Source organism: Cladophialophora carrionii, assembly GCF_000365165.1.
Source record: "Cladophialophora carrionii CBS 160.54 unplaced genomic scaffold supercont1.4, whole genome shotgun sequence".
Classification (NCBI taxonomy): Eukaryota; Fungi; Ascomycota; class Eurotiomycetes; order Chaetothyriales; family Herpotrichiellaceae; genus Cladophialophora; species Cladophialophora carrionii.
In genome coordinates, this window is record NW_008481829.1 from 3,006,384 (window position 1) to 3,029,294 (window position 22,911).

The following is a 22,911-nucleotide window of genomic DNA, read 5'->3' on the forward strand; positions in this document are numbered from 1 at the left end:
GGGTTGGACTAAATTGCACCACTGGCGCGAATCGTTTAAGCACCCTTCTAGGGTCGACATTACGCTTCGAACTGATGATGCGTACTATTTCCAGCCTGCAACCATAGAGGCGTGCGTGACCGCTGCTGATTGGAGCGAGAGTATCGCCGCCCGGTGGTCACCCCGTGTCTCGCCGCCATTGGTGGTGGTTTACCGTGTACACAGTACGAGGTACCAGGTCGCACTTGATGCAGCGCTGCAAAGGCGGCCACGCTCACCATACTGTACTCGTCACCACCAGGAACGCCTCCCGAACGTTGGCAAGCACTTGCGAAGCTTCAGCCCAGGCTCTTCCCTTCTCTTGGCTGGCGTGAACCCTTGCCAAGTGGTATCAAGCTGATGTTTGGTAATCCGGATATCTCAACACCACGCACGTAGTTGAAAGAGACCATGTGGTTGCTATCTTGAGAAAGGCAAGACCATGCAGATTCGAAGCATATACGATTATCCGCATTCCAACGAGGAAGATCAATCAACCGGTAATGTAAGAGGTTTGAAATAACCAGCCTTTGACAAAGCCGCCGAAGTCAGTCCTCATCAGTCGGCCCCAATGCACCGTGATGTTACAAGGCCCGAGGCCAGGGTCATGACAACGTCCTGACAACGCGTTATGGAGGATATTCGGTGCAATGATTAAGCGGGAACGAATCCCAGGGAGTGCCTGAACGAATCGATTGCCGTCTCATCCGCTCTCCCTCCAGGTTTTGAAGCAGAGACTAGGACGGCTTCCCCAGACGGGGACTGATAGACCCATCCTGGGCACATCCCCGCACGGACAACCCACACAGTCCCCTGGAGGGTTGCACGGGTTAAGCCTCTTCCAAGGTCCTACTGGGCTCAAGCACTTTCCCTTGGCGGCTTGTTTCGACGTTCAAAGGCGAGATCTGGGGCTATCTGCCTGCACACCCTCACAGCCCAGTAGCGTCCACTGAATCAACGCCCTTGTCCACATGGCGGCACTTCTCCAATCCGGGGTGAACCAGCCGTCTTTGCCACTAATGGTAAGTCTGGTTCGGGCATCCCAAATAGATCTTATATCCTGTTCGATAAGAGTGTCCATCTCCCCCTACCGGTGCCACCGTGATTGCCACCATCTGCTCCTGGACGAGTGGAATAGGTGAAAAGGTGAACGCATAGCTCCAAAAAAGTCATCAAAGCCACTTGAGTGATCATGGCTTCAAAGGTTGTCAATAATGTCAAAACCTCACTCCAGACAGACGTGAACTGGAAACAGGCCCGCCGCCTCGCCGGCGTTGGCTTCCGTCGCGCTCCCTCTGCCGCCGCCACCTACCTGGTGGAGAAGGTGCCTATCGTGGGCTGGTTGCCACGATACAACTATCGATGGCTCATCAACGACTTCATCGCTGGTCTCACGATCGGCATTATGCTCGTCCCTCAGGGACTGGCATATGCTAAGATCGCCACCATCCCAGTCCAGTATGGACTGATGGCGAGTTGGTTCCCGGGTATCTTGTATGCGTTCATGGGAACTTCGAAAGGTACAGACTTCGACAGCGGAAACATCGCTTGGATCCCTGAATGAACTGACATTTCTCTTTGGTTGCAGATCTCTCGACCGGTCCTACTTCACTGATCGGCCTGCTCACCGCAGAGATTGTCAAGGATCTCGTCAAGGAGGGCTACCAGGCACAAGAGGTAGCCGCTGCTGTCGCTCTGGGCATGGGCATCTACGGCATGGCCTTGGGGTTTCTCAAACTCGGATTTCTCTTGGACTTCGTCTCCACACCGGTCTTGAACGGCTTCATTTCGGCCGCCGCAATCGTCATTGCTCTAGGCCAGGGCGCTTCTCTCCTAGGCGAGGATGGTGGCAGCAGCGAGACCGCGGATGAGATCCACAACATCTTCTCGCAGTTGCCAGACGCCAGCGGACTGACCTGTGCGATTGGCTTCACTGCAATCTTCATCCTCGTTGCCCTCGAACAAGTGGGCAAACGGTGGGGAAGCAAGAACCGCATTGCGTTCTACCTGTCCATCAGCCGTGCGTTCATTTGTGTCCTGCTGTACACGGGAGTCAGTTATGCTGTCAACCACAAAAAGGACGAAGACGACTACCTCTGGGCGGTCGCCAAGGTCAAATCTGACGGCATCCAGGCCAAGGCAGTGGACAGCAAGCTCTTTAGCAAGGTCATCGGCCGCAGTATTGCTCCGTTTGTGGCTGCTGCTCTCGAACATACCGCGATTGCCCGCGGCTTTGGTCTTCGCAACCATTACACTCCCGACATTTCTCAGGAGCTCTGCTACCTTGGCGTGGCGAACATGGTCAACAGCTTCTGGGGCGCCATGGGCGTCGGTGGAGCGATGTCAAGAACTTCAGTCAACTCAGGCTGCAAAGTCCGCTCACCTCTCGGAGGCGTCATCACCACTGCAGTGGTCTTGATCACCATTTACGAACTTACTGGTGCCTTGTACTGGATTCCGAAAACCGTTCTTTCCGCGATCGTCATCACTGCCGTCTGGCCATTGTTTGGCACCTGGCGCACTTACTACCACTACTGGCGGACATCATTCACCGACTTCGTGGCGGCAATGCTTACCTTCTGGCTGACCCTATTCAAGTCGTCCGAGATCGGCATTGGTACGGGCGTTGGCTGGTCCATCGCCGTCTGCCTCGTGAGACAGGCATTTAAGCATATGAACAACGTCAACTCGGCATCGACTTCCGAACTTGTGCAGTCGATTGACGAGTCGAAACGCATGCCCGACCATATCCCAGCCGATACGCAGATTTTCACGTTCGCGGAATCCATGTTCTTCCCGAACGCACAGAGGTTCAAGACCTTGATCTTGGACGTAGTAAAAACACATCACGCACCTTTTCTCATGTCACCTGAGAATATCGAGGCTGAGCGGACGTGGTCCGTCGTGGGCGAAAAGAGAGTTGCCAAACTCAGAAGGGAAGCTGGCATCAGCAATATGTCAGCTCTGCCTCCTTTGCGACTGCTGATTCTCGATTTCACCAAAGCCAACCATTTCGATAGCACGGCCAACTTGAAGCTTCACGAGCTGTACAACGAGGTCAAGAAGTACTCTGGCGACCGGGTCGAGATCAGATTCGTTGGGCTAAATCCATATGTGCGCTCTCGATTCGAGCGTGCCGAGCCGGGTTGGTCGCTGGTTGATGCATCAGAGCAAACTGCATCAGAGGCTAAGTCGGAGTCGGAAATCGCAGTGGCGCCAAAGGATCCGGTTGTCAAGGTGTACCGAAGCTGCAGGGATGCCATGGCTGATGCAAGGCACGAAGAGCCCCAAGAGATTGTTGTGGACGAGAAGCTGCCAGCGGAGCATTATGAGACGGTTTGAGATTTCAGCGACCTTCGAGTGTGATGTGATGTGCGCCTGGTGCGGGACTCTTGGTGATGATTCTGCTTCATTTGTGATGATGTGTGTGACGACCAATGTATGGACTGTGCCGAGTGACTCAGACGCGGGATTGCACAGAAAGACAGGAGGTTCGGTTGCTACCCGAGCATCACGGCTGAAATCCTTGTGCAGCCGTAGGGATCAGACTTGTTAGCTTGAATAGCTCAAGCTTTGTGACTTGCTTGTCCTTCCAATCCTTGCATCGTGACATCTGGCTCTTCGGCTCCTACGGCCTTTACGTCAGATTTGATGGGCGCCAGCCTCTCATGTGCTTCGACACCATTTCGCGAATCTGCAAGCAGGGGTTGAACCACTGAGCCTCGCTACACGGGATATGTCCTTGCACCATATATCCGGACTGATATAGCAGAAGTCTCGCACCACCCGCAACAGCGGTAGAATGTTCAGCCAAAGATTTTCCTGGCGCAATGCTTGGTGCCGAACCTTCGTTTGCGCCTTTAGCATTCTCCCATTTTCGTTCCCGAGAGACGGAGCATAGAGACACGTGTTTGTTCGTCGCTTGAAAGTTTATGCTCTTTGCTACTATGCTTGAGGTGTCGGTAGCTCGCAAAATCGGGGACGAGGTGTTATCCTTCATTAGCAAAAGGGAGAGTCCGTCTGATTGAGGGAACCGTCGAATAGTCGAAGGTGGGAGACACGACACTACACGTCAAAGAGGAACGGTTGACTGACTCGCCGTCAAATTCGAGTCCTTGTTAGCATTCTGAGCGATGGAGTCACCGAGAGTAGCACCATGCATAGGCGATGGAGCAGGCTCAATACGAAGGCTGAGTGCGTATCAGAGAGAGAGGCGTGAAGATGCTTGGGATTGTCCTACAGACTGACGGTAAGAGGACTGGGTACAGTCACGTGCTCTGACCCATTGCAGCACCTTGTCACGTGGAACAACGGGGTGTGGTACGCATCACGTGAGCAGCGAGCATTTCCCCGAGCGCGTGGCGCCAAGTCGCGAGTGAACTGGGAATTGCGCGTCACGCTCTCGTCATGCGACTGCGTCAAGATCAAGTGCACCGCCTCAATTCCCATTGCCATTCCACCCATAGCCGATCCCATCCGCGGGTCTTCACCTTTCCTACCTACTGTGTATCCTAGAAGCTCTACTGTGTCGGCCCCCAATATCAAGACCACTTATCCGTACAGATGGCGTTCTTCTTCGTGGTAGGAACGAAAGGTGAGAAAGCATGCGCTGAGCGCTGGGACTGCTCCGACTGACAGTCTCTCCAGATTTCACAAGTCCATTGAAGGGCTACGAGGGTGTAACAGCACAATGCCACAACTGTGGTAATTGGGCGGCGCATCCAATTCAATCGTGGGACTGGTTCACCTTCTGTTTTGTTCCAATCATCCCACTGGGAGGAAAGCACAAAGATGTAAGTCGACCAGAAACACCGACACGCCTAGCAGGACTGACCCGTCGTTGTAGCTCGCTTGCTCCATCTGCCGATTCCGTCAAGACATACGTAACCGACCCGACGTTGGCTCAATGCAAGGCCAAGGACCCATGCCTCCTCAACATCAAGGACCTCCGCAGGGCTGGGGTGGGCATCCCCCAGGTCCAGGAGGACCGCAATACAAGTGAGGAAACAGGACAGACTTGATCATTGCAAGAGCTAAGGCGTTATGGAGCCGGTATGCATGAATGCGGCGCAGCGGCGTTAGTCCCATCGAAATTGGTTGTGTTACCAAAGAAACACCTGCCATCACAGCGCCGCAGTAACGATTTTCGATTGCCTCAATCCTGGACCTGTCATTCCAACCCGATATAAAATCTGTCGTTCGTTCCGACCGTTGCTCCCAGCGCATCGATCTCATACGGCTGCAATCAGTAAATGCCCAAGACCACTTTCCGCATCACCACAGCAGCATTTTAACCTCAGCGGGATAGCTGGAATCGATTGTTGACCCACTCGGAGTCATGAATCGAGCTGCAAGCACCCTAGGCGTCTCTTCAGCAACCTTCGTTTCCAATGCTCCAGGCGATATCTACGAGCATGCGCCGTCCTACTCAAGTGTCCCAGCCCAAATATTACCTAGCTTCCCGAATGAACCTGCCACAGCGCCATAAGCTGCCGCCTGCTAGCAAGTACTAGGTTGTCGCTGGCGCAGCTACAGGGGAAACCCCAAGAAGGGATGTCCTTGACTGAGTGCTAGACTTCTCGAGAACAAGAGGCGAACGTTTGGTTACCGAAGAGCCGCGTTCGACTTATGGAAACTTTTCACTTACTGCAACACGGCCAAGCCTCAACTCGCGCTGGGAAGACAACGTTCCACGGCCTCGATTCTGCAAAAGTGCGCTAAGGGATGAAGTTCATCCCATGTTAGAGCACCACCCGGAATTTTCTTGGCCTGCCTGCCCCATTTTCTCCTTGTTTTGTCTCACTGTAATACATGCTGGAAGGATCCGTGCGCTTTCAGCAATCCCATCACCACTAACAGCCCGTATACATGGACACGCGGCTAAGCCGAGCTCTCGTGGAGAAGTGCAGCAGGTGCTGAGGAGAAGAGAATGGAGGCGTCTGTACTGAAGATGCTAGCTTACGTGGCTGCTCAGTTGGGGCGATGAAACATCGAGCTGATCACATAGCCGTATTCAATCATGTTCGCTTGCTCCCAACAAGCTTCATCCGGATTTACTCTCGACAGTTTTGCCATTCTTCTCCCATTCCCCACATTATCGTGACGGTCTCCCGCCAGAAGGCCCAGTTCCCGAACGGACAGACCTCCCTCTGCCAGGCGACCTTCTCAATTGCAGAGAGTCCGGGGACTCTCTGCCCACCAACCGGGCGATCGCAAGATTCAACCGCGTGCAGCAGATCAAGGGGATATTGTTGCTTTCCAGTTATGGGAGACAATAGCGCCTACGGTCAAGTATTGTGAGGAGAACGCACAGCTTCGGCAGAACACCGGCAGATAATTGTGACTCCTGCGTCCCAAGGCAAAATATCAAACACAGAAAAGCGACACGAAGCTTTCCTTTCTTTCTCCTCCCTACGCGCCGCTCCCCATCCGCTGCGTTCTCTGCTACAAACAACGAGATGCTCCTGTTGTCATTACAGTCGAGCGTTCGTTCTTCTCTTGCAGATGAGAAATTCGGAGTAATCTTCAAACTTCCACCTCTGCCTCAGATCATTTACGATCCGAGGCACAAGGTACTGCCCGCGAGGGCCCGGCACGATTCCGTGCTCGCGACTGGCATCAGAAACTTACAGGGCCTCAAGACAAGCACTCTCGTAGTGTCCGTGTCTTGGGGGATTCCCTATGGAAGAGCCGTCGCGAAGATTGTTTGGGCGTGAAAGCGTACCTCACTTTAGTGCAATCGCAGCGGAAATCTACCATTTCAGTATCTGAGATGGCTTGGTTTCAATTCGATTCCGATTACTCTGGGGAGCGGCGCCACCATTTTTCCTTTTCATGTAAGTGTTGCGCCTGATTTTCTCGAAAAGTTTGGGATGCTGCTAACGGATTTCGGCACTGTGTGTTGCTTTCTCTGCGCGACATAGGAATCAATGGCCATTGACTCCGTTTACGCCATTCACACCATTCACACCATTGACACCATTCGTCTCCGGCCTGGCTTCGAACTGCTTGAACGTGTCCAGGTCGACCTGCCTCAAAGCGCTATCTTCGGTCGCTTCAAGTACCACCCTGGGCACCGCGCTCCTGTTGATCCTGCCATCCTGGAATGCCTGGAATGCCTCTAGCCAGCGTGATGTACACAAACACCACTTGCAGCCACCTCTCAGACCTGCGACCCGAAGGTCATTCCCTTGTGAAGCACTGAAATCCAAGAACTCTTCTGAAACAACTCCAGCTACTGCGTGATTGCCAAAGTCGGCAGCTCCTGTCCTGCAGTACCCGTCTCGATAGAAGCCTGTCACAGGACGGTTGGAGAAAAATTGGAGGGGTTGTCTGAAGACTGCGTATGTCAGTGCGCCGTTTTGTACAGATTACAGGGGTTTTGGAGGTGTTCCTAGCACAACAGGGCGAGCTCACCATTCAGATGGGCAGCCATCCTGCCTTCCTGAGATACCTCACGAGGTGGCTGCGGCTTTCCCAACCCGACCACTGGGATTCCCAGCACTCGAGCTCGAAGGCTTTGCCAGATACTGAAATAGCGTACAGGGCGCAACAACGGCTGGAACTGTCGTATAAACAACATTCGATACCTGGTATTGCCTAGATTGAATGCTGTGTGCACCTGTTTGTGGTTGAATCGTGCCTGAGGAGCAATTGAACTGCGCTTCGGAGTCGGAAGTGGTGACGTCACTCAGAATAAGTGTTGCCAAGCACCCACAAAACTGCGTCTCGGAGATGTTTTTTGTCAATTTCGAGAGCCACATTGGAGGAAACCTGGAGGGACTCCGGGAAGACTCACTGGAAACTCTGCTTTCTTTCACTTCACAGAGTTCGCGCGCCGCGACCGAGGTGATTGCCGAGGCTCTATCCTGTACAATTGAAGCACTTTCTGTCCGGATTACTCGTACGAGGGTACGTCAACCCCGAGAATACGAATCTCGGAACTTGACCGGCCACCACTCTGGATCTGGTGATTCCCCAGGATGAACACGACTCCTTACGCTATCCTCTCGTTTCAAATGCACGTCAAAAGCATATTATTGGTCCTATGCAGGATGATCGCCCCTACTCATTGCTTGACTACCCCGGTTTTCCATCTTCTCCGAGAGTTCTCCAGCTGATGCGGAGACGCAAGTCCCATGTCGCGGATATGGAAGCGGTTCTGGTCCGTCTGTATGACACTTGTGCAATGCAAAGCTCTTCTGTCATTCGTTTTCCTCCATATTGTTGCACACTGTTCACCGAGTTGATGCCCGCACAAGTTTACGCACGTAGGCTTCCGCATCAGAGTCGGGGGATATCTGCTTGGTCGTCGCCGTGTGCTGGTGGGACTCAGAGCATAACCGTTGACGTCTGGTGTTGACGCCAGCTACCAACAGTATAAAGGAGGTGGAAGATCAATTGTTGCTAGATTTCCCTATTTTTACCGCCCAGAAGATGCCAGATCTCAACGTGGGGATATGCGGCGCCGGCATTGGTGGCCTAGCAGCAGCAATCGCCATGAGAAAGGCGGGCGTGAAAGTGACCGTCTTGGAAGCCGCACTTGAACTGGGCGAAATTGGTGCTGGCATCCAGATGACCCCCAATGTAGCCAGACTCTTGATGAAGTGGGGAGTGGACAAGGTCATTGGTGACAACCTGGTCGAGTTTGAGGTAAATCCTGTTACGTCGCCACGTAAGAGACCGGGCTGATCAATATGCGACAGGAATTGAACATGAGACGAAAGGATGGGACGAAGATTGGCTATACCAAGACCATACCCAACGTTCGCAAGTACGTACGCTGGACTCGGAGCCGAGTGAGGACTGACATGCAGCAGCAACTTGGGCGTGCCCTGGTGGTTGGGTGAGCGAACCAACCCGGTATAGCATCTCTTTCACTTACCTATGTTTAGTACACCGGATGCATCTCCACTCAGGTTTGGTCGAGGTGGCTCGGCGAGAAGGTGCAGACCTGGTCATTGATGCTCGGGTGGTAAAGGTCGACTGGACCTCAAGTCCATCGAATCAAGTCTCCGTCACAACCGAGAAAGGCAAAACCTGGACATTCGATCTCCTAGTCGGTGCCGATGGAGTCCGCTCCTCCATCCGAAAAGCAATCATGCCTCATGTGAAGCCGAGACCTCCAACCGGAAATTGTGCGTACCGAGCACTCGTCCCTTACGATCAGATTCGGAAGGACCCCGTCGCCAAAGAACTCACTGAAAAGCTGACCATGGAGGTTTGGATGGCCGACAAGTCATACATCATCTCGTATCCCATCTCAGGCGGAAAGCTATTCAACATGGTACTTAGCCATCACGTGGACCACCTCGTTGACGACGTGCAGGACATCGATATGGAAAAGGACTTTCGACAGACTTACAAGGACTATGACCCGCGTATCAAGCGTATTGTGGATATGGTAACGTCGGCAAGAAGATGGCCGCTGTTAGTCACCGGGCCTTTGGAGACGTGGTCGACCAAGGAGAAGAACGTCGTGTTGATGGGGTATTGTTCCTTTCAACCTGATACTGGGCATCCGCCACTGACACGCCACAGGGACGCTGCTCATTCGATGACAAATCACATGGCTCAAGGTGCAGCAACATCAATGGAAGATGGCGCGTTTCTTGCCCGGACCCTGGCAAAGGTAGTCGAGGGTAGGATCAACATCGCGCAGGCAATTGAGATATATGAGAAGTCCCGGATGCCCAAGGCATACTACAAGCAGCAGGTATCTTTCCTCAACGGAGCCATCTGGCAGGTCGCCGATGGGCCGGTTCAGGAGGTATGGACTTCCTCCGATCTGGGACTTAAATTGATACCTGGTGCTAATCAGCTCCAGGCACGAGACAAAGCAATGGCAATGGAACTGAAGCAGGAACAATATGTCCGCTCACCCAACCTCTACGGAGACCCGGTAACCACGTTGGAGTAAGTGTCTGTTGGTCGACGACATACCCGCGCAATATACTGACCCACTTTCAGGGTGTACAACTACGATGCAGAAGCAGACGCAGAGCTCGCTATCCAGAGTTATCTGAACACGCATGAGCCGTATGACCCCAACTCCGGAGTAACCGATCGCGAACTGGAACGGTTTGTGGGCTGGTGGTATCCGAAGGAGAGACGGCCCATCAATGCATCAAAGCTATGATCCAGGGAAGCACACCACAGGCACCGTACCTGTTGTTCAATCCTGAAGAGCCTGCAGCCCTGATGCTTCTCGCTGGTAGGAGTGCCCTCCCGTGGTTTACGATGAACCTTCCTGAAAATCTATTTCGACACTATCTGAGACATAGAAGAGTTGGACTCTTTGTACTTTCATAGACACGAGGCACGCCATCGGTAAAACAGTTCTTTTGTTCGCATATGCTGCAATCTGCTATATCATGTTCAGCTGATGGACGGCTATCGCACACGATGCCCACTATCGACATAGTACCATGCTGACGTGCACCATATCCATTGTCGGTTCAAGGCGGTCAGCCATACTGTGACAAAGGAGCCATGCCGCGTCAAACAGGCAACAAAGAGCGCCAGCCAGCTCCCAGTTCAACATCCAAGATACCTGTTTGTCCCCAATTGTTCTCAACGTCGACCCTACTACTGTCACGGGTGACAGGGCGTCGACCATTTTTGTCACTCACCACTCTCCCAAAGGAAATAATGAAAAGTCAGCCGCCATGCCGTCAATATTCCATCTTGCACACCGCGCTATCTCAAAGTCAAATGCTTTTGACTGTTTCTTAGCTTCTCCTTTGTCTCTGAACCTTTTTCAAGCTCCACAGATCCACGACGGCGGTTGTGCCACGTGCTGGGCGCCAGAAAGACGGAACATGCCTCCCAACGTGGAACATAACACTACTGACAACAATGTTCGGCTTACTTCGCCACCATCATCTCCTTCGCAATCCTCGCCAGAAACTGTCCTATACAGCTCCAAGGGTGAGAGAAAGGAAGACGGCACTGACGATCAGATATTCGACGCCGAGACTGTGGCAGCATCACCAACCGCGCCACTGGGCAAAGAGCTCGACCTCGACCTTGACGAGAACGGCCCGACCGTCTGTATAGTGTCCCACATCGAAGGCGAGCCAGTGTACATGTCGGGCGCCGTCTCGCCGCAGGACAAGATAGCGGATGACCCAAGCGTAGCCGGGAACGACAACATTGACTGCGACTATCGCCTTGTCTTCGACCAGATGCCATATAGAGTCATTCGCCGCAGTGCGCTCTACTCGCTGGGCATGCCTCCGGAAACCGACACGCTCGTCGATCGTCTGCCGCCACAGTTCGTCACCACGAACCTTGGCGTCCAGAGAGCTTGGGAAGAGTGGACTGCGTGGATGCAGAATGTCGAGGGAGAAGGGTCCGACGCATATTCCCTCGACTCGGCTGCCGTGTTGGTACAAGCAATTATACACCGAGGGGGTCTGCCTCCAACGAGTGGTCAACAAATCATCTACCCGGAAGATATCATACCGCTTGAGCATTTACAACCGGATCGCGCTGGAGGCTGGGAGTGGAACGGCAGGACTGAGGTCTACGATCCGACATTTTGGGTAGAGTTGAAGATGCAAGGGGAGATTTGGAAGGAGATGCCGGAGATTCCCATTTTCGTATGATGGACATATCGATTCCAGAGGAACATTGCCTTCCGTACAGCAGGAGCGGATGGATCTCAGGATGGTCTGCCGCCAATTTGCACGCATGTAGAATGGTCTCACCAGAGAGCGACGATGTTACATGCACCTATGGTCACTTCGATATGGAGAGACTCTGGGCAAAGCAACAAACTGAACACGAGGAGTGAGCCCCATGGACAGACAAGAATAAAATCGACAAAGCAGCGCATAACGTGAGATCAAGTCAAGTCAGTGTCGCTTGTTTCCAGTCGCGCTCCAGTGGCTCCAGCCAGTGAATCCACCAATGATATCAGCTCTTGGCATTGAGCTTCCGGGCTAACCGCTTATGGCCAAACTGCTCCAAAATTTCGAGAAAAAAGCAGTCTGCATACCGGTCTCCAAAAACTGCAGACTGCGACTATCTCAGAGACTTCTTTCCTCTAGCTTCTGCAACTGTCCAATTTGCTGTGTGCGCATACGTCCTATTGAGTCTCTGAGACCGAGCTACCGACTTTCGCTACCCACCGTAAAACACCTGGAGCGATCGGCCTTCTAAAGACACACATCCCGAGATGGCCTTTGGCGGTGCGCCGCGCGGCGGGCGAGGTGGCGGACGAGGCGGTCCACCCAGAGGAGGAGCAAGAGGCGGCCGTGGTGGAGGAAGAGGTGAGGAATCTCTGTTACCATTTGCCGAAATTACGGCAAGCACGAGTACGCGAATTGAAAGACTGACGTGTCTGCCTCTACTTCTCAGGCGGTGGTGACTTCGGACGAGGAGGTGGTCGTGGCGGCGGTAGAGGAGGCGGTCGAGGTGCACCCCGAGGAGCTGGACGCGGAGGACGAGGGGGTGGTGGCAGGGGAGGCGGGAAGCCCGGCATCAAAGGCGGCGCAAAGGTCATCATCGTATGTTTTTGCCAGATCCCCCACCATTGCCCTTGCTCGGCCGATCGAGCAGGCACAGCGGCCACGGTCGCACAGACAAACGTCAGACGATGGACTAACCTATCTGTTTTTCTTTTCCTCGACAGGAACCCCACCGTCACCCTGGCGTCTTCGTCGCCCGCGGCGGCAAAGAAGATCTACTAGTCACGAAGAACCTCACGCCCGGCGAATCCGTGTACGGCGAGAAGCGCATCAGCGTCGACTCCCCCACCAACCCGGGCACCGACGGCGAAGTCAACCCCGCGGGCACAAAGACCGAATACAGAGTGTGGAATCCGTTCCGATCGAAGCTCGCGGCCGGCATCCTCGGAGGTCTCGACGACATCTACATCCGACCCGGCGCGAGCGTGCTGTACTTGGGCGCCGCGTCAGGGACGTCCGTCTCGCATGTTGCTGACATTGTGGGACCCACGGGACGAGTCTACGCCGTGGAATTTTCTCACCGCAGCGGAAGAGACCTGATTACTATGGCCACACATCGCACGAACGTGATCCCCATCATCGAGGACGCGCGACACCCCCTCCGATACCGCATGCTCGTCGGCATGGTGGACGTCATCTTCGCGGACGTGGCACAGCCGGACCAGGCGCGCATCGTCGGCCTGAATGCCCATCTCTTCCTGAAAGTCGGAGGTGGGATCGTCGTCAGTATCAAGGCGAACTGTATCGACTCAACAGCCAAGCCCGAGGTGGTGTTCGCGAACGAGGTCAAGAAGATGCGTGAAGAGAGAATCAAGCCCAAGGAGCAGTTGACGCTCGGTGAGTTGCAACCCCCCTGCCTCCTCATTTTCCTATTCTTGGGTCCTGCATGTTCTATGCCGCCTGCACCTCTCTTATTGCATGTTATATGTTACATGCACCCAGGTGTTCATGCATCGGCCGTTTGTCAAGAAAGAAATCCATGTTTGCGATCATCTTTAGGCCCTCAAAGCCCACTCCTCCCTCTCTGTTTCGTTCTTTTTTTCGACAAGGTCTGTAGCACGTACTGATTGTTTCTCCCTTCCGCAGAGCCTTTCGAGCGAGACCACTGCATCGTCGCGGGTATCTATCAGCACGTCGCTCAGTGACTGCCCTCCTGTTGAGCGTGGAACGACTTGAATCACCTTACCACCCGCCATCACGACATGAAGATGCTTTCTAGGATATGGACTCTTTCTCTTTCTACTACGAAGGTCACGTACGGGTGTCCGGCCCTTATGCATCGGACCCTCGGGCTGAGTTCAGGATCGCGGACGTCCCATTCATTACGTGCAATCGCCGAGCTCTCTGCGCGCCTGAGAGGACTAAAAAGAGAAATGCCGCTCGGGGGAGCTCAGATCAAGATGACAGAACTGTCTCTCTATCCTATTCGACGGCGGTAGTGGCCACGTGCAAAAGTCGCTCGCATCGACCCTTTCTGTAACGAGCACGGAACAAGGCGTTTGGGGGGGGCGTTAAATTCGGCACGAAACAAGCAGGCAGTCCATGTGTGCGGACGTCGGGCCCGTATTGGGGACAGGAAGTGATTGCTCTTTGCTTTGCTCAAAATGTACATGACCAGGTTGGCAGACTCCATGCCCGCGCTGGCTGGAATGAAAAGAAAAAAAACAATCGACAAATTGACCGAACATTCAAACGGTGGGAGAATGGATGATTGAGATGGTTGTGGTTCTATGCGGAAAGGCTCTTGTCTGCGTCGTCCTCAACTCCAAGCTGGCACGTCAGATCCTGCCCTTTTGCCTCATGCATTCATTCCTGCGTCTACTGTGACTGACTTTGCAGCCACACTGGTCTGGACATCACAACCCCATGCATGTTGGCAGTCCTACGCTGGATATAATCTCCCGACTCCTGGTCCGGCTGTAGCGAGGACATGCTTTAGCTTTGAACACTCTAACGTGTATCGATATGTAATGCACACATTTTCCAGGATTGCCTCAGTTATGCGTATCGCGTCGCACAATCCATTCGGTATGAGCCCAGTGACCATTCCACAATCCGGGCCTCATGGGGACTGTAGCAAGATGACGCGTGCAGACCTCTGCAACTCGATCGCCATTCCGTGGAAGGGGACAACAGGGTCGGGCTGGCACAAGAACAAGTCATGCCAGTCCCGAGGGGGGTCAGCAAGCCTGAGTGAATGATTCGTGTCGTATGGTACATAAGGGATTCGTTGACCGATCATCACTCATTGGAACTTCTTGAATCGGCAAACATGATAAGGGCTGCTGGGCGGACACATGCTGGCATCCTCTTTTTCGTTTCTAGCTTTGGCGGCCGGCGGCCTCGGGCCCTAGACTTTGACGTATGCTGGAGCACGAAAGTTAGCCAACGTCCAGTGTTTCCTCTCACATTCACCCGTGCGAACTTACTAGCATCGATCTGTTTGACCTGCGGGAGCGCCAGCCGTACTTTATTCCTGTACACAGCCGGGCCTTGAAACTGCAAGGGGTTCATCTCAAAGTAGACGGTTTCCAGGTTCTCTTTGTCTCCTAATTCCCGTTCAACCTCACGGAAATCGCTCAGTTTGTTGGAACTCGCCCAGAGTTCTTCCAGCTCTGTCAGATGGGAGATGTTTTCCAAGTGCGAGATTTGGTTGTTGGAAATATCGAGGACGCGCAGCTTGTTGTTGTGAATGAGGGCATCGGTGGGGATGGCAGGGATGGCATTGTGCGACACGTAGAGCTCTTCGAGATTTGTGAGGTCGGACAGCCCGGACAGAGTAGTCAGGCGATTGGACTTTAAATCCAGTAGTCGTAGATTCGTCAGAGGTGAGAGGTTCTTAATTCCCGTGATTTTGTTCTTGCCTAGCCAGAGCTCTCGCAATCCTTTCAACGTGTCAAGGTTCTCGATCTCGCGGATGCGGTTCGCGGCGAGTTCAATCATGGTTAGGTTTGACAGGCCCTCGAGGTTCTCGATTTTAGAGATGCGATTTTGCACAAAGTATAGTTCAGTGAGGGTGGTCAGGTGATTGACATTCTTGATGTGCTTGATCTTGTTGAAAGAGAGATCTAGACTCTTCAAAGCCGGCATGTCTTCAAGACCCTTGATATGGGATATTAGATTGTCGTAGAAGTCCAGCTCTTGCAGGGTCGCCCGTACGTTGGTGGGGAGGTCGATGGACGAGATGGCATTTTGACGTAGACATAATCTCTGAACGTTCGTGAAGCGATCGAGTCTGAGGGCGGGAAGGGAGGAAATGCGGCAGTGGACGAGGTCAATGTCCTCGGTGTCGACAGGGTAGTCGTCCAAGAGGTCTTCGTCGGCTTCAATCTCGTCGACGGGAGGGGCGTCAGGATCAGAGTATTCAGGGTCGGACAAGATCTCAGGATTGGTCAGGACCGCGTTGCGAGGAGGCATGCGTAGTTTGCCATCCCAGCCACTGCTGTTGGTCAGAGGAGCAGCCGTAGACGAGTTTTGCTTCGTTGCATCTGCCGGTGGAAGCTCAATTTGGGCGTGCTTGTCCTCATCGTCCCCGTTGACCTGGGATGGAGGGGCAGAAGTTTGGTCCTGGCCTCCGTCTGTCATGGCGAAGCAGAAACCGTTTTTTGGCTCGAGTGTACTAGAACTGAATGGAGATACAATGCTGACGACCGAACATGCATAATACAACGCAAACATACGTCGCAAGGGTCAAGCGGCGCAGAGGATAATGGTCATGCCATGGCGGACACTCAGCAGGTCATTCATGGGTCTCGACTCGCTTGACAGAAACTGCGTCACACAGACATGACGCTCAGCCTTGTGCCGCGATTGCCCGCGTCCCGTGTCTCCGCCGCTTGACCGGTTCCTCATTCATGCCTCATATTCTCCCCACCCTCTATTCACATTGACACTCCTCGCCATTGTACCGCGGCCAGAAAGACAGCTGGTCAGTTCCCAGGCGGATATGCCAAACGGGGAGCTTTGTTGACAACCGGTTTGGTGGTTTCTGCTAAGCTCCTGAGTGACTCTGATTTAATAGCCGGGAGTATGATCAGTGAGCAGCGGCCGAGTTGGCTGAAAGATGGCCTGGAGCCGTGCCACTATTTACCCATGAAGCAACCCAATTCAGGGCGTGGGAATTCTTCTCAGGCACACGTATGTCCCAAGATTGCAAAAAGGGTTGCGCCGAGTCGTTGGAGAACCTCTAGCCTCCAAGGTAAAGGGCGTGAGCCGCCCTAGAGCACGGATTTGACCAGGCTGAATGCATGAGCATCTCCAGGACTCGGTCGAACAAATGCACAACACTTGCGGCCGGACCGTATGACGGCTCCTACAGGTTGCGGGATGGATGGCGACCAGATCCTCACCAGAAATCAAAGATTACAGCTGGCCCAGGCCGGGAGACCCTCATGAAATCAATACAATAACCACAAGTTCCACGCTTCTGCCATGATGACTTGTTTGTGAAGGCCGAAAATCATACGGTAACTCTGTCCTCACCACGCCCTGACCTGGAGTTATTGTCTCTCCGTTGAATGGAGGGTAGGAAGGCACGTGAAGATCCACCGCGAACGAGACTCGCAAGAAGATGGATCACAGCCCCTGGGCCACGTAGTGCGTTCACCTGGTAGAAATTGAGGTCGCGGACAAAGGAATCTGGAAAGCCGAACCACAATTGGAGGCCCGCCACATTTCGTCTGAAAAATGCATGCTGGATGGTAGAAGTGGTATTGTACAAAGAAGCTGTATCAAAACCCATGCTTTTCTCTTCTCGCCGTAGAAGCCATCCTACCCATCCCAACGCCGTACTCTCTATGAGAACCGCTTCGTGAGCTTCGCAATCACTATCGACAAAGTTAGCCGGTGTCTTCCTTGCCAGCGCTGCAGATATAGCCCACTTACAATGCAACGCCACGACGCTGAAGATGAACCCCAAACTCAAGAACATAATGACCATTGGATCGACCTTCAACCCGGGGCTCTCGTCGGTATATAGTCTCAGCATCGTCCCTGAAGAACCGCCCGCTCCCGCCGCACGCGTTGAGGTCGGTCGAGCATTCTTGACGGACTCCTTGTGATCGGCGGCCGCGCGTCGACGGATGGCAGATCGGGGGCCTCCGGGAGGAGAACCGGCGCGTGCGATCGAGGAGGACCCGCTGGCCTTTTGTGTCGATGGCGTTGAGTCCGGGCCGGACTCAGGGCCTGAAGTCATGGGGGAGGACGGTCTCGCAGATGCCTAAGGGGTTGTCAGCGTATACAGCTTCGCTACGGAATTGCGCAGTCATTGACGGTAGGTCCAGTTTAACAAGGACAAGTTCGTACCATGGTGAGGAGGACAGGTAGAGAAATTAGGGAGTCGGTGTGGATATTGAGGTAGACGAGGCACCAGGGGATGAAGTTGTGGAAAGAGAGTCAACGGTCAGACAGAGCTTGCAGAGAGAAACAGCATGCAAATGTAGAGGTCGTGGTTGCGTGAATCGAGAATGAATGCCGGTGTTGGTTGTGGACACTTTTGCGAAATGCAATGCAACTTTCTGGGGAAATTCGACAAGCACAAGCGGAAAGCGTAACGCCAGTCGTGCAGCTTCATCCCTGGCGCTGAGAAGCAAAAGCAGCGCGAGAAGAACCGCTCGTAGCTCACGTGAGACTCACCCAGCACGCGCTGGTGCCGCCGCTTTTACACACGCCTCCCGGCTCAAGGCACACTGAGCATACCGAGACAATCTAGTCACGTGACTGATTTCACTGCCTCTCCTTCCACGGAGTACTAGTTCCGGGGGTCACTAGTGAGAGACCTTTTAGCGCCTTGGCAGCTTGGCATGTGTTACTGTCGATAGGAGTATCCGACGCTCCCGATATTCTTTCCATGACCCTACCATATTTTCATATAGAACCCTTACAATCTCGTCTCGTTCTGTATGCAGCAGGAGGAGCTGGCTGAGTAGTTTGGAGGTTGCAGAGAACGTTTACAATGCCATTTGCTGTGCCCATGTCTGGCATAGAAGTAGCAACTCGCAATGTCTATAAGGGTGGAGATCTTGGTTCCCTTGCGTTCTGATGCACGCGTGCTACCACGCAAGACATTGTTCCGCTCCACCAAGGTCGCGGGGTCGAAAGCATCTCAATCGGGCCGGGGATCACAGTGGCTTTGATCAGACCGTGGTTCACACTGACTGGTGCAACCAAGTACAGTAGCACTGGCGACATAATCCTCCGGAACAGCCGCGACAGCCTATGGGTATATCCCGTGAACAACCTCACCTACGTTTTTCACGACAAGATTGAAGTCTGCAACAACAGAAGAGTCAAAAACGAGAGCTTTGTATTACGATGTTTTCCACGAGGATAAAGACGTCAGACAGGCGCCGTTCGAATCGTTGGCCAAAGAGACTGCCTTGGCCTGGAGCACGACTGGGGTCGGGAAAGAGCAGTCACTTCGTCAACATTGTCAATGAGCAAACCGATCAAATTGTTGGCGCTACAGTACAGCTCACAGACTTCGACGACTACAAGACCTTGCCGGGTTTGCTAAGAAAGTGCCATGGCTGGTCGGCCACCTAGCGTACGGCAGGGGTTTCCTGATACAGAACTTCGGCTCCATAAACAAGCTGTTCCATCAGAATGGAAAATAGGCCAACATGGATCTCATCGAGCGGTCCAAGCCATTCAACACCTGCCCGATGTACACCTGGTACGTTGTGCTGTGGGCTAGAGGATCATGTGAACATAACTGCTGGCACCAGCGGATGCGATGAGAAATATGGTCTTGACGACGCGTTGAACGCCTACCGGATACTGAAGGGCAAGGATGCCTCGATGGTCTGTTTCTATCACGGGCCGAGAACTTGTGCTAACTGCCGCACGTTGCCGACGGTACTGTCGCCGAAGAAGTTCTTCGACCGGATCACGCCAGATGCAGGCAAGGTAAGCTCTCCCATGGCTGCGCTGCGAAGATAGGCATGTGCGAGGCTACTGATACGTGCTCCACGCTGGTCGTTCGGCTCGGAGCAAACGACAGGGACGGAGTCGAAGGATATATCAATCACTTCCAGAGTGTCAGAGACGGTGTGGTCAACATTTATACCTGGAAGACCAAGCCAAATTGTGTTTGGGATATGTGCTATTTCTAGTGATACAGCATGCACACAGGATCTCGGTCACCAAAACAAAATATTGAGCTTATACTTTCTGCTACATACGCGTGGCATTGCTAATCTCTACCCACTACCTCTGGCCAAACCAGGACAGGCTTCGTCGTCCTTCCATTTCGCATATCCTCGATAGCTTGCTGGAAATTCGAGACTTCGTAGAAGGTGACCAAATGCTGAAGGGGCAGTTCGCCAGCCTTGAACCATGCTATCATCTTCGCGATGTACTCTTGTGGGACTGCGTCGCCCTGAACACAGCCGATAATTTGTTTGCCTGAATTCATGTGGACTGGCATGGATATGTCCCATTTGTCTTCTTGCTTTGCAAGGCCGACTTGTAAGATTTTGCCACCACGGCGTACGCATCGATACGACTCTCTCGCCAATGCAGACACCCCTGTGGTATCCAAAGACACATGCACGCCTGCACCCTTTGTTATACCTAGCACTGCGGCCACCAGATCATCTTCCTTGGAACTATCAATCACATGGGTCGCGCCCAGAGATTGGGCCAGTCGCAGGCGAGCTGGCACGCGATCAATAGCGATGATTCGTTGGCATCCGCGTATTCTCGCGGCCTAGAGGCTGGGTGAGCACATCGTGGTCGTTGATATTCTCGACAGGAGGAGCCTCACCATGATTGCACTCTGACCCACGCCACCAACACCGAGAACGGCCACGTCTTGACCTGCTTGCACGTTGGCCGTGTTGATGATCGCGCCGGTTCCCGTTTGTACGCCACACCCAAGCGGCGCAAGCATTTTCAAGTCTTCGTCACTGTCGATCAGACCCTGCAGGTTCACGACGGACCTCTCTTTGACCACGGCGTGACTAGCAAAACTCGACTGGCCGAAGAAAGAGCCTCCAATCTTGAAATCGGTACTACCTTCAGTGGCATAGACCCCTTCATCTCCACCGAAGTTCAACTTGTCACTGTGGATGCAAAGTGCAGGCTTGTCCTCCTGACAGCTATAACATTGGCCGCATGAATTGAAGGACAGGAGAACTGCATCTCCCACTTGGAACCCTTTCACGGCACTGCCAATCTCATCCACATAGCCAGACCCTGGGAGGAGAATTGCCAAAATCAGCTTGCCATTGTCGCGATATAGAGCCTTAGCATGACCATGATGCCAAAGAGTAGCTTGATTGGGGTTGTGCTTCTTACCTTCGTGACCGAGTACTCTCGGGTAGTATATTCTGGGATGGCCACCAGCTCCTTGCGCGACATCACCAAGATGAAGGTCGGCGAGGCATATGCCCGTGGCCACTATGCGAATGAGGAGTTCGTCTTCTCGAAGCGCACGGGCGGTAACCGACTCGAGCCTCCATTGACCTTCACGGGCTGGACCGCGTGCCACTAATGCTTTGTAAGGACCCATAAGTGTACTTGTTACGTCGCCAGTCGTGAAAACGACACCGGTTGAGTATCGTTGACGAGAAGAGAAATCTCCCTCCGAGGTTCAGTCGCTGTCGGTTGTGGAACTCGGGTGGTTGGAATCCAGCCGACGTCCCGGAGCACAGTTAAGCCTGTCTTGCAGAGAGTCCCACGGTGGACGTGTGTCCAGAAGCACGACCTGAAAGACCTGACACCGTGATGCGGAATTTGAAATTGGAACGCATGTTACCCCTTGCAATCTTGCTTCTTGGCGATGCATTTGTTCGATCGCTTGTGTTTTCCTGCTAGCACGAGCTTACTCAGACCGAAACCCTCGCACAATTCGACTGCTCGAGCCCGAGGCACCATGTCTTTCGCGCGCATCGGGATCCTGGTTACCGTTCCGGATGTTCACTCGCCCTAGGAAGTAGGGGATTTCCAGTGCTCCGCTTCTCCACATCCATCAGAGGTTCGTTGGGGCGTTCAGATATGGAGCATGTTCGGAAAGGCTGACGAGCCAGATCCGACGACATCAGTCCTGTTTTTCTTCGGGATGCCGGGATGTGTTGCGAAAGTACCTCTATTTCGGCTAGCGGTTTGAAAAGCCAAAGCCCAGGATGACCATGGTCTATCGCGATATAACCGTCACCCGTTGTGACCCAGCTAATTACTTTTCCAGTTGAGTTCTGAGGCGCATTCGACCATGCCAGGCATTAGGGTTATCATTATTGGTGGCGGCCTCTCCGGGGCACTCCTGGCGAACGGCCTTATTCGAGACGGGATCGATGCAACCGTCTACGAGAGGGATCGAGCGACCACCGAAAAAGAAGGCTATTAGATCCGATTGGGAGAACCAAGTCTGATCGGTTTCCGAAGTTGCCTCTCCGCTGAACTGATGGCTCAAATCAAGGCCAAGCTCGGACAGAGAAACGATGCTGCTAAGGGGAATAAGACGTTCACTGCTCCTTACATACATAACTCCTCGTTCGAACCGCTCTTGGATCTCGGTACATTGCCCAACTATACCGAGTCGAGTGCGATCAACCGAGTGGTGCTGAGGAATTTCTTACTGGATCCGATCAAGGCACACGATTGCGTCCGCTTCGAGAGGAGCTTCTCACATTATGAGATCTATACCGAAGCCACCGACAGGGAGAAAGTGCTGGTGCATTTCACAGACGGCTCCTCGGACCGCTGTGACATCCTCGTTGCTGCCCACGGGAGTGGCTCCCGAGTATGTTGGAACCGGTCCCATCAGACGTCCCCTACTCTGACGGTGAGCTAGATCAACCAGCAAGTAGGCCTGAACAATCTGGTGGCCATTGACGCACATGCCACCTATGTCGCAAGAGGTACTCTATCGCACGAGAAGCTGACGCAACTGCCGGAGGTGCTTCATAGCCACCCTCTGATGGTGTTCGACAGAGGCGCAAGCCTTTACTATGCCTGTATGCCATTCTGCTGCCTCTCTCGGCGATTACGAGTTACTCACTGCGTCGGGTTCTAGTGTATATGCCACAGAAGGCGGGAGCCGGTGACGATGTCAACAACAAACTGTTCAACTTCGAGGAAAAGAAGCGTCAATCTACTGGGGCCTCAACATCCCGAAGAGTGATCCGAAGTTCAAAGAAAGTCAAGATCGACTGGCAGTCTGCCTTGAGTACGTCCGGGATTGGAGTCCTATCTTGTACGTCCTCCGAGCCAGCCGAACTTTTGATGGCTGAGCAGAATCTGACCGTGGTTCAGCAACACAATTCTATCACTGGGCGTCAAAGATGCGGAGATTGGGAACGTCGGTTCGTTCCCTCTGAGGGCAAGTACCCAACCGTCGGTGAAGTGGAGGGAGGAAGCTCGAGCTCGCAATCCTTCGAATCCAGCCGTAGAGCCCGCTCTCACGGCTCCGGCCCTGGCT

The 22,911-nt window shown here is 53.5% G+C and overlaps 11 protein-coding genes across 11 annotated transcripts; 7 read left to right on the forward strand and 4 right to left on the reverse strand.

The window, feature by feature from the left end:
* Positions 1 to 1,210: 1,210 nt before the first annotated feature.
* On the forward strand, positions 1,211 to 3,360 carry G647_05740 (uncharacterized protein; the record flags this gene model as incomplete). Its single annotated transcript, XM_008730066.1, has 2 exons — positions 1,211 to 1,538; positions 1,607 to 3,360. The coding sequence occupies 2 exons, from the start codon at positions 1,211 to 1,213 to the stop codon at positions 3,358 to 3,360; spliced, it is 2,082 nt and encodes a 693-aa protein (XP_008728288.1).
* A 1,221-nt stretch (positions 3,361 to 4,581) lies between these two features.
* G647_05741 (uncharacterized protein) lies at positions 4,582 to 5,020 on the forward strand (the record flags this gene model as incomplete). Its single annotated transcript, XM_008730067.1, has 3 exons — positions 4,582 to 4,612; positions 4,666 to 4,811; positions 4,865 to 5,020. The coding sequence occupies 3 exons, from the start codon at positions 4,582 to 4,584 to the stop codon at positions 5,018 to 5,020; spliced, it is 333 nt and encodes a 110-aa protein (XP_008728289.1).
* A 1,936-nt stretch (positions 5,021 to 6,956) lies between these two features.
* On the reverse strand, positions 6,957 to 7,358 carry G647_05742 (uncharacterized protein; the record flags this gene model as incomplete). Its single annotated transcript, XM_008730068.1, has 1 exon — positions 6,957 to 7,358. A coding segment is annotated over one exon (402 nt), but the record flags the coding sequence as incomplete, so codon positions are not given.
* A 1,096-nt stretch (positions 7,359 to 8,454) lies between these two features.
* On the forward strand, positions 8,455 to 10,156 carry G647_05743 (uncharacterized protein; the record flags this gene model as incomplete). The annotated part of the gene is made up of 7 exons (XM_008730069.1): positions 8,455 to 8,670; positions 8,724 to 8,791; positions 8,838 to 8,863; positions 8,913 to 9,507; positions 9,559 to 9,787; positions 9,845 to 9,933; positions 9,988 to 10,156. The coding sequence occupies 7 exons, from the start codon at positions 8,455 to 8,457 to the stop codon at positions 10,154 to 10,156; spliced, it is 1,392 nt and encodes a 463-aa protein (XP_008728291.1).
* A 682-nt stretch (positions 10,157 to 10,838) lies between these two features.
* Positions 10,839 to 11,627, forward strand: G647_05744 (uncharacterized protein; the record flags this gene model as incomplete). Its single annotated transcript, XM_008730070.1, has 1 exon — positions 10,839 to 11,627. One exon carries the CDS (start codon positions 10,839 to 10,841, stop codon positions 11,625 to 11,627), a length of 789 nt encoding a protein of 262 aa, XP_008728292.1.
* Positions 11,628 to 12,199: 572 nt separating this feature from the next.
* G647_05745 (rRNA 2'-O-methyltransferase fibrillarin) lies at positions 12,200 to 13,636 on the forward strand (the record flags this gene model as incomplete). The annotated part of the gene is made up of 4 exons (XM_008730071.1): positions 12,200 to 12,293; positions 12,382 to 12,530; positions 12,656 to 13,328; positions 13,578 to 13,636. 4 exons carry the CDS (start codon positions 12,200 to 12,202, stop codon positions 13,634 to 13,636), a joined length of 975 nt encoding a protein of 324 aa, XP_008728293.1.
* Positions 13,637 to 14,841: 1,205 nt separating this feature from the next.
* Positions 14,842 to 16,076, reverse strand: G647_05746 (uncharacterized protein; the record flags this gene model as incomplete). Its single annotated transcript, XM_008730072.1, has 2 exons — positions 14,842 to 14,858; positions 14,921 to 16,076. The coding sequence occupies 2 exons, from the start codon at positions 16,074 to 16,076 to the stop codon at positions 14,842 to 14,844; spliced, it is 1,173 nt and encodes a 390-aa protein (XP_008728294.1).
* Positions 16,077 to 17,285: 1,209 nt separating this feature from the next.
* G647_05747 (uncharacterized protein) lies at positions 17,286 to 17,685 on the reverse strand (the record flags this gene model as incomplete). Its single annotated transcript, XM_008730073.1, has 2 exons — positions 17,286 to 17,317; positions 17,376 to 17,685. 2 exons carry the CDS (start codon positions 17,683 to 17,685, stop codon positions 17,286 to 17,288), a joined length of 342 nt encoding a protein of 113 aa, XP_008728295.1.
* Positions 17,686 to 19,111: 1,426 nt separating this feature from the next.
* On the forward strand, positions 19,112 to 19,430 carry G647_05748 (uncharacterized protein; the record flags this gene model as incomplete). Its single annotated transcript, XM_008730074.1, has 2 exons — positions 19,112 to 19,164; positions 19,217 to 19,430. 2 exons carry the CDS (start codon positions 19,112 to 19,114, stop codon positions 19,428 to 19,430), a joined length of 267 nt encoding a protein of 88 aa, XP_008728296.1.
* A 253-nt stretch (positions 19,431 to 19,683) lies between these two features.
* Positions 19,684 to 21,003, reverse strand: G647_05749 (uncharacterized protein; the record flags this gene model as incomplete). The annotated part of the gene is made up of 2 exons (XM_008730075.1): positions 19,684 to 20,199; positions 20,257 to 21,003. The coding sequence occupies 2 exons, from the start codon at positions 21,001 to 21,003 to the stop codon at positions 19,684 to 19,686; spliced, it is 1,263 nt and encodes a 420-aa protein (XP_008728297.1).
* Positions 21,004 to 21,894: 891 nt separating this feature from the next.
* G647_05750 (uncharacterized protein) lies at positions 21,895 to 22,506 on the forward strand (the record flags this gene model as incomplete). Its single annotated transcript, XM_008730076.1, has 2 exons — positions 21,895 to 22,233; positions 22,285 to 22,506. 2 exons carry the CDS (start codon positions 21,895 to 21,897, stop codon positions 22,504 to 22,506), a joined length of 561 nt encoding a protein of 186 aa, XP_008728298.1.
* Between the last annotated feature and the right edge of the window lie 405 nt (positions 22,507 to 22,911).